This window comes from Argentina silus, assembly GCF_951799395.1.
Source record: "Argentina silus genome assembly, chromosome: 7".
Classification (NCBI taxonomy): domain Eukaryota; kingdom Metazoa; phylum Chordata; class Actinopteri; order Argentiniformes; family Argentinidae; genus Argentina; species Argentina silus.
The window spans coordinates 23,749,290-23,759,467 of record NC_139661.1 but is presented as its reverse complement, the minus strand read 5'-3'; the positions used below and the strand labels follow the sequence as shown (position 1 = coordinate 23,759,467).

The following is a 10,178-nucleotide window of genomic DNA, read 5'->3' as shown; positions in this document are numbered from 1 at the left end:
GACTTCTGTGGTGGGTTATTCAGGACTGGTACTGATGCTATAGAGCTTTTCACTATAGTTCAGTGAAAAGCAGAGATGCAGCACTGGGGTCATTTTAACACACAGACCACATCAAAAGCGGGGAGAGAGGGGGGAGGAGGGGGGTGTGGGAGAGTAGACATACAGTTCCTTTGATGTTGGAGTCGGGAGGCGTGACTGAGTTAGTCTGCATGTATAACCAGTATCTATCTGCATATTTAATGAAGCCCCATTTTGTTGAAATCAGAGCAGAAAACTGGCATGACTGAAGAGAGACGACATCATCCTACAGTACAGTGGGGGGGGGGGGACAGAGGAGGACAGACACAAAGCTATTGTCTGTGACAATACAGGGACACAAAAGGGACATAATTTCCAGACAATAGTGCATAGGCATGGAACACACACACACACACACACACACACACACACACACACACACACACACACACACACACACACACACACACAGGGGGGGGCACGGGACTGTACACTCCTCCAAATATCCCTCTCTCTCCTCTCTCTCTCTCTCTCTCTCTCTCTCTCTCTCTCTCTCTCTCTCTCTCTTTCATACTGGATCTCTCTCTCTCTCTCTCTCTCTCTCTCTCTGTTTCTCCCTCTCTTTCATACTGGATCTCTCTCTCTCTCTCTCTCTCTCTCTCTCTCTCTCTCTCTCTCTCTACTATCTGTTTCTCCCTCTCTTTCATACTGGATCTCTCTGTCTCTCTAAGACAAACAGGCCCCATACCCACAGGTCAGCCTGCTGCAGTATGAGATGAGCTCCAAATGCAGGTCATTCTCTTCCCAAACGAGGGGGCGGGGGGGGCGCGCGCAGAGACTTCATTTCTGTTCCACTTAAAAAAGAAAATGATGAATTACCAAAAATACATAAAATAATAACTGCCATGATCCTGGGCTGCTGCTCACCTTCTTATCCCTCCCTGAGGTACGCGCACGCACGCACGCACGCACACACACGCACGCACGCACGCACACACACACACACGCACACACACACACACACACCCATGACTCATACAGAGCCATTACAGTGTGGTGAATTAGGTTCATCACCAGCCTGTAGAGAGCTGACTCCTTTATTTTAGCTTGAAAGCTTGTTAATGTCAGAACAGCTGAACAAAGAGCTGTGTGTGTGTGTGTGTGTGTGTGTGTGTGTGTGTGGTCTGAGGTCACTCTCTCTGGGCTCGGAGGGGAAACACCAGTCATCTCAGACCCAGTCTATTCTGCAGCTCAAGTCCTCCTTCAGTGTGACGCATCACAAACAGTCAACAACAGCAACATCTGGAGCAGAACAACACCACTCACGCTAACTGCTAACAGTGTCTGTTCCCTAGCGCTGTGAGTATCTTCATCTTCATCACTGTGGTCTTTTCAAAGGATGATGAGACCATTGGGTAGGACAGAGAGGGTCTCAACTTTGACACAGAGCCTGAACCCTGTATGTGTTTGTGTGTGTGTGTGTGGAGCGCGAGAGAAGGGATAGTGAGAAGAGGCTCAGTGGCTCATTAAAATACAGATAACGTCTGCAGGGAGCAGCTGGAGGAGGAAGGAGGACTAGCTCTCAGTTCTCAGAGGATTATAGAGGGAGGGGGGAGGGAGGGAGGAGGGAGGGAGGGAGGAGGAGATCAAAAATATAATGTCACCACCACACCCTGACAGATTTAAACAGCCCATTCAGAAGATCTAGTTCATATAGACAACAAGTGGAAGGCAGTAATCCAGTGAAACCGTACCTGGATTAGCTGTCAGCTTTGCCTCCAACACGCTGACGGCCCGGTGTAAACAAAAGACCTGAGGCCAAAATGGAGCATGACCTGATCAGTTCACTTTCGCTACATTAGCCTCTTTGCTAAGGAAGACAATGACCTGTTCCTCTCCTCTCTCTGGCTCTTCTACCACTCCACTCATTCCTCTCTTCCTCTCCTCTCTCTGGCCCTTCTACCACTCCACTCATTCCTCTCTTCCTCTCCTCTCTCTGGCTCTTCTACCACTCCACTCATTCCTCTGTTCCTCTCCTCTCTCTGGCCCTTCTACCACTCCACTCATTCCTCTGTTCCTCTCCTCTCTCTGGCTCTTCTACCACTCCACTCATTCCTCTGTTCCTCTCCTCTCTCAGGCTCTTCTACCACTCTACTCAAACACCATTTCCTGGCATGATGAGAACTGCTAAGTGCTGTACAGGCTAATGGACAGAGTACGTAGCATCAGTTGTGAAGGTGAGGTCATCAGTATTCAGGACAGAGAGAAGCATTTACCAGCCCTCTCCCTCCGTCCTAATTCTCCTCCCGCGTCACCTGACACAGCGCTGCGTAGGGGAAGACACACCACAAGTAATCATGGGACAGCTCTCATCTCCTCCTTCAGATCAATAACTTACTCAACAACTACTACTCTACTACCACAAGAACACGCACGCACGCACGCACGCACACTGTACATACACACAAACAAACACACACACACACACACACACACACACACACACAGAACAGTTGTAAGGTTCTGCTTACTCACATGCTGCTCTTCTTCCTGGGGGAGCTGACAGAGCTCTTCCTGTGTTGGCTGAGGGAGCCCCCCATGGCAATGCTGGTTATGTGTGTGTGTGTGTGGGTGTGTGGGGGGGGTCTCAGTCTTATTCCAAGGGCTCCGTATGTTTCCCTGCCAGAGTCAGTTCACCTCTGTTCCTCCTCCAGACTGGCGGTCTCAATGTCAGAGTCCCAAACCACACGCCTCATCTCATCTCCTCTCCTCTCATACAGACAATACAGCCTCTTCAGACTGACTCTCTCTCTTCTCTCTCCTCCCTCTCTCCTCCCTCTCTCTCTCCTCCCTCTCTCTTAATGCTGATGCTGTATCGCCTGAAAGCTCAGGAGTCCTGATCACATCTCAACTACACCGCCAGTCCCTGCCCCTCTCTCTCTCTCTCTCTCTGATCTGCCTGCCTTCCCTTTCTCCTTCTCTCTCTCTCTCTCTCTGATCTGCCTGCCTTCCCTTTCTCTCTCTCTCTCTCTCTGATCTGCCTGCCTTCCCTTTCTCCTTCTCTCTCTCTCTCTCTCTCTCTCATCTGCCTGCCTTCCCTTTCTCTCTCTCTATTGCCTCCTCTATCCCTCCCTCCCTCCCTCCCACTCTCTCACATGCACATGAGTGGTCCCTCCTGCACAGAGCAGATTACAGTCACTCGTTAGGCATTACAGAGCCTCTCCAGAGAGAGAGAGAGAGAGAGAGAGAGAGAGAGAGAGAGAGAGAGAGAGAGAGAGAGAGAGAGAAGGAAGGGGTAGTCTGAAGGCCACTAAACTCTGGGGGGGGCAGGCTCTAGCAGGGGTGGGGGTATTGTTCCAGAGGGAGACTCACCCCTATTGTTAGTCAACTGAACAACAGACTGAAGGAGCGGGGGAGCGGAGGAGGGAGAGATGGAGAGAGGGGGGGTGGGAGGAGTAGAAGGCAAGGGGAGGAGGGGTGGGGGGAGAATTAACACAGCTCCCGTTGTTGGGACACATTCTACCTGCTGTGACCCAGTATGTGCCAGGACCCCTCCCCTGTGCCCTCACATTAGCACGAGAACACACACACACGCACACACACACACACACACACACACAGACACACACACATACAGGATTCTAATGTTTCCGAAGACACCATTCAACCAGATAATGCAAATATGATATCCTGCATTGATCATGATGCTAATATGAATGTGACTGATTCTCTATATAAGCCAGACTGTTGTTAGAACTAATGTAGATCCAGACTAGTTAGAACTACTGTAGATCCAGACTAGTTAGAACTACTGTAGATCCAGACTAGTTAGAACTACTGTAGATCCAGCCTCCTCCCAGTCCAGCAGAAGCTAGCAGGGTTCTAGAATAAGAATCTCTCTGCCTGAGGAGAGCTGGACTGGAAGTATTACACAACATGCAGAGGTCAGTCCTTCACAGCCCTCTGGGCCTGAGAGCACCAACACACGTGAGTCTGGGGCTGTTACAGCTGAGACTGCCAGCCGGTCACTAACCAGTAATACAGAGATGTTGTGAAGTAGCCTACACTAGTTGTTTTTCCTAAAAACTATTCAGGAATCAAACCCTATTCTAAGTGGAATTAACTAATTAAAACAGCAAATTAACAACTATAATAAATTAAACCTACTGTGACAAATGTCTCCAAAATAGCCGACTGAATGGTGAACTCTACTGCTCCTGGTCAGGTGGAGTTGCTATTACTACCACACTGCATTACCTGTCCCAAACACTCTTCTCCTGGAAGACTATGGCAAGAACATCAATGAGCCATGCCTGACCCCTACTGGAATCCAACCCAACCAGCAGGCCACACAAAACACTGTTGATTGTGTGCTTATTAGACACATATCTCTTTAGTCCACTGCTTCGCTGTCTTCACTCTCAGTAAAACACTGGTGCATTGATTTGCCTTACTCCTGTGTATTCCTGGACAGGATCAAGTGCTGTTCATATATCTAATGTCAACAGAGAGACTCTACTGTATCTATCTTGGTCCTAGTGAATTTGGGTCTGTGCTGCCTCCACAGGGACAATCCTATCATTGACTGTATAAACCAGCCTTTGAGAGCTGGGGCAAAGTGCATATTTCCTCCTACTACAGCTGTGTGACATGACAAAGACCCAGTCTGGCCTGACTGAGTCATGACCCCAGACATGACCCCAGCTCCCACTCGCTCCTCCAACACCACACAACGTGGCTCTATGAAGAGTCACGGTAACAAACATGAATGGAGAATCAAGAGGCTTAAGAGTTGAACAGCTCCTCGATAACAGCTGGACATTATTTGCGCTTACAGGCATGGAGCAGGAGTCAGTGTTACACGGGTAACCGGGCGGGGGGAGGACATCCACCACCTGTAACCAAAGACCTTTGCTAGGCTCATCAGATACCCAGCCAGCAGGGGAAAGATCCTCCAAAACCCTGCCATGCTAGCGGACCGGGTACGGCCAAACGAAGCCGACTGAAACGGACGCAGACGCAGACGCAGACGCTTACCGTACTTGAAGTTGTTCTACTTGTTCCACGTCGCTCCGTCCGCGGATCAAACCTTCTCACTCCGAACGCAGAGAACTAAATGTCGGTCCAGTTCAGTGATTCTCGTTGACGTTTCTAGGCCTTGCACAAGAGGAATCCCTTTCCCCACATTCTTAAACTGCTGCGTAGTGAAATGAGGGTGGAGAAAAGTCGATTGGGGAATGAGAGTCTTGTAATATTATCTTCCACCAGTGAAACCAACAGACTATGGTCGCCTATGAAGGCCTGTCAAAGGTGGATTGGAAGCCTATGAAGGCCTTTCAAACGTGCGACAAAGACGTAATTCGCAAAGACGTCTTTCAGTGTTGTTCCAGTTTTCTAAACAGCCTAATTAGTCAGATAACGTGAACATGAATCAAGCATCAAATAATCAAATACAATGAACACGACTGACCCACAAAATACACTCTTAAATTAATGTTTTATTATAGCATACATACTGTACACAATATGTAAACATACTGTCTGGTAGGCTACTGTAGTTATGTAAATAAAATACAAATCATTTTTTGGTTTTGAACACACAATTTCAATAAGTGCAAAACTTGAGATTAACAGACAAACTCATTCAGGAGTGAAACAATGGTTGCAGTGCTCAAAAGCAGGGGTCAATGGGTTAGGGTTAGGGTCAGGGATTGTGCTCACACAGCACAGGGCGTCAGCTGACCAAACACAAATCCCTTATTTGCACATCTGAATGGACCAGATCAGTGTCAGCAATATGCTGATGCCGCAACACTTCAGCCACATTGCTCAGACCTGGCAGGCTCTCTCAGATCTGAAAACATCAAGGATTTGTACGGCAGGCTGTTGGGGTCAGATGATAGGGGACAGGAACAGGCTGTGAGGGAAAGGGCTAACCCTTAATGGGTTCTTTGTAGAGTTTGAGGGATCTAACATGCCATGCAGTAAAGATGCTGATCAGCAGATATGAAGCAGAAAGCAGCAGTGCCAGTGTTGCATTGCACATAATAAATGTGTAATATTAATGAATCATAATAATCATTAGTCAGACCAGTAACCAGTGGCCCAGGTAGGTTTGACAGCAGTGGAGGAGGGACATGACAGGGGCCTCTTGTTCATCTGAAGCCATGCTGTTCATAAGTCCAGTAGTGGGCTGCCTGCTTGACTCAAAAGCACTGACAGACGGTAAAACTGACCATTCTTGTCCACATACAGGACAGGGAATGTATTGCTGTTTAGGTCCTTTGCTGTAGGTAAGTTTGCCTTCAAGGGTAAAGAGGTTGGCACACATGGGGGGGGGGGCGGGGGGCTCACTGGCCTTATGCAGCAGGACACACACACACACACACACACACACAAGTACGCACACACAGGAAAAGGGGAAAAAAACGGTGCATGCTCCCCTCAAACACTTCCTTAATTTCAGATCATGTTAAAGGTTTACATCCTTTCCACCCAAAAAAAGATATATATTATTATATTTTTTTTTACTATACTTTAAATACTCATACAAACAAATACAAAACATGATCAGAAGGCAAGAACTTCGTCTTCAATGTCAGTCAATTATAAATTCAAAGGAGTGACATGATATATTGCACTGGAATTCTGGTTGGAAGTACGTCCTGGCATAGATAACCTTCTTGAGACATGCACCACACAACAGGACAGGGATTATGGTGTTGCATAAGCTGTAGGTCATCAATGTATCACAGGTCAAAGGAAGGTTAAAACAAAGTAAAAACAAATGACCTCAGAAAGCCTCATATAAAAGTGATGATGAGTCATGATGACACAACGACAGATTTTCTCACACGCACGCACACACACACGCACACACGCACACGCACACACACGCACACGCACACACACACACGCACACACACACACGCACACACACCCTGATGGGAGGTCTTTATCCCAGCGGCAGATTCATCCCTAGTCATTCAGGGCTCTGGAAGAGAGAAAGGAACCGGTCCCGGTCACGTCAGTGGGTTGAGGTTTGGTTCTTGTGGGCGGAACAGTGAACCTGCTGTAACAGGAAACCAGACAGAGGGTGGCGTCGGCCTGGTAACACCCAGGTGGCAAGGCCGCCTGGGAGAGGGTTGTGACTCATTCGTGGCACTGTTGTCAGCTGTCCTTCGTATTGTTGCTTCTAGAACACTAATCACATCTTAATAACTCTCTTTGTGTGTTTCTCAAGCCTTTATTACTGCTGCGGTTGCTCAAAGGCCACACCGAGCTGGTCATAGATATCCTTCAGCAGCAGCAGAGCCGTGTCCTCAGACTCCCTGGCAGACAGACAGACAGACAGACAGGCAGACAGACAGACAGACAGACAGACAGGAGAGAGGAGTCGTCACCATACATACAAACATGCCTACGGAGAGAACAACACACAGACAACACACCAATATAACAGCACAGACACTTACGGTACATAGAGCATCAGATAACAAGCTGAGGTAACAGCCGATGTAAGACCCACAAAACCATCACTACAGACCACCACACCCACAGAACCATCACTACAGACCACCACACACACAGAACCATCACCACAGACCACCACACACACACAGAACCATCACTACAGACCACCACACACACACAGAACCATCACTACAGACCACCACACACACAGAACCATCACTACAGACCAACACACACACACAGAACCATCACTACAGACCACCACACACAGGAGAAATGCTCACCAGTAGCAGAGGTGGGACTGGATGGCGAACAGGTATTCATTGAAGCTCTCGATGGGTTTTTCCTGCAGTACGTAGTCGATCCTTCGCCCTCCATTCAACATCCCCACCTTTACCTGCCGCTGCTCTCCCTCCTCCCCGGACACGGGAGACTCCGCCTCATCAGGTACACCTGAGGTCAGAGGTCAGACGAGAACACCATCACACACAGAGCAAGACAGACTGTAACAAGGAGTGCATCTCAATAGTCTACAGTGGCCTTCTCTCCTTGAGTCTCCTCTCCTTTATCTGCACAGATCTGAAAACACCAGATGGGTGACAGCAACATGGCGGATATCCACCACGCATTTGATGTGGTCCTCTGTGGCTCAGTTGGTAGAGCATGGCGCTAACACAGTTGGTAGAGCATGGCGGTCCCCACTGGGACCATCTATACTGAAATGTATGCACTCACTGCAATGTAAGTCTCTTTGGATAAAAGCGTCAGCTAAATATATATATATATATATTTGCTTCCAATGATCTGGATCTCTCAGATGAATGCAGGATGATGGAGAGGAAGGAGGAGGAAGGGAGAGGAGGCAGTGACATTGTCTAGTGAAGTGGAGAGAGAATCCTCTGCTGTCGAAACAAAATGAAAATGAGCTCTGGATGCAGAGATCAAACCAAACTAGCCAATCAGTGCTCTGGCAGTAGCGGTGAGGGGCCAGGCGTAGATATGGCTACAGATCAGAGGTGCTGAAGAGAGTTTAGATCTACAGATGAGAGGTGCTGTTGAAGGGAGTTTAGATCTACAGATGAGGTGCTGTTGAAGAGAGAGTTTAGATCTACAGATGGGAGGAGCTGTTGAAGAGAGAGTTTAGATCTACAGATGAGGTGTTGTTGAAGGGAGAGTTTAGATCTACAGATGAGGTGTTGTTGAAGAGAGAGTTTAGATCTACAGATGGGAGGAGCTGTTGAAGAGAGTTTAGATCTACAGATGAGGTGTTGTTGAAGGGAGAGTTTAGATCTACAGATGAGGTGTTGTTGAAGGGAGAGTTTAGATCTACAGATGAGGTGTTGTTGAAGAGAGAGTTTAGATCTACAGATGGGAGGAGCTGTTGAAGAGAGTTTAGATCTACAGATGGGAGGAGCTGTTGAAGAGAGTTTAGATCTACAGATGGGAGGAGCTGTTGAAGGTATTGTTTAGATCTACAGATGGGAGGAGCTGTTGAAGGGAGAGTTTAGATCTACAGATGAGGTGTTGTTGAAGAGAGAGTTTAGATCTACAGATGGGAGGAGCTGTTGAAGAGAGTTTAGATCTACAGATGGGAGGAGCTGAAGAGAGTTTAGATCTACAGATGGGAGGAGCTGAAGAGAGTTTAGATCTACAGATGGGAGGAGCTGAAGAGAGTTTAGATCTACAGATGGGAGGTGCTGTTGAAGGGAGAGTTTAGATCTACAGATGGGAGGAGCTGAAGAGAGTTTAGATCTACAGATGGGAGGAGCTGAAGAGAGTTTAGATGTACAGATGGGAGGTGCTGTTGAAGGGAGAGTTTAGATCTACAGATGGGAGGAGCTGAAGAGAGTTTAGATCTACAGATGGGAGGTGCTGTTGAAGGGAGAGTTTAGATCTACAGATGGGAGGAGCTGTTGAAGAGAGTTTAGATCTACAGATGGGAGGAGCTGAAGAGAGTTTAGATCTACAGATGGGAGGAGCTGAAGAGAGTTTAGATGTACAGATGGGAGGTGCTGTTGAAGGGAGAGTTTAGATCTACAGATGGGAGGAGCTGAAGAGAGTTTAGATCTACAGATGGGAGGTGCTGTTGAAGGGAGTGTGTTAATGGCAGGGCTTGTGTGATCAGTGGAGGAGGAGAAGGATAAATGGACACTGACAGAGCTGTGAGAGTCTGAAGCGATGGAATACATCGAGGCTGAGATGTATTCTAGGTAAATGAGACCGAATGCTACCAATTTAACCAAAATCTACCACCAGTCTCATTATAAACATTATAACATATATGTTAGCCAGAGGAGGGCACTCTAAGGACAATTCTCTGTGTACAGAGGACTGGGCAGCAGTTACTATGACTACTGACCGACAGACATACAGACTACAATGAATGGAGAGGTTCAGTAGACCATTGTACCCCAGCAGCTCTCCTGGCTTACCTTGGAAGTAATGTTTATGAAGGGCCTTGGGCCACTCCAGTATTTTAGTCCATAAATCAGCCTGACTCTCTTCGCTCGTAGCTGCAGAAGCGGCTGGGGCTGAGGTTAGAGGGCAGGGGTTAAGGGTCAGGGCAGAGGACCAACCACCAAGTACAGAGGAGAGGAGAGGAGGGGGGGGAACATGCAGACAGGACAGGAGAGGGGAGGAGGAGATAAGGTTAGACCCACGTCTATAAGAACACACATACACCACAC

At 48.0% G+C, this 10,178-nt stretch overlaps 1 protein-coding gene across 1 annotated transcript in view; it reads right to left on the bottom strand.

The window, feature by feature from the left end:
- Positions 1-5,498: 5,498 nt before the first annotated feature.
- LOC310807215 (triacylglycerol hydrolase DDHD2-like) overlaps positions 5,499-10,178 on the bottom strand; it is a 13,479-nt gene continuing 8,799 nt past the window's right edge. Inside the window, exons 17-18 of the mRNA XM_083673577.1 lie at positions 7,776-7,944; positions 5,499-7,349 (exon numbers count right to left, since the gene is read on the bottom strand). Coding sequence (XP_083529703.1) covers positions 7,268-7,349; positions 7,776-7,944 — 251 coding nt within the window. The 3' untranslated portion in view covers positions 5,499-7,267. The remainder of the gene's footprint in view (positions 7,350-7,775; positions 7,945-10,178) is intronic.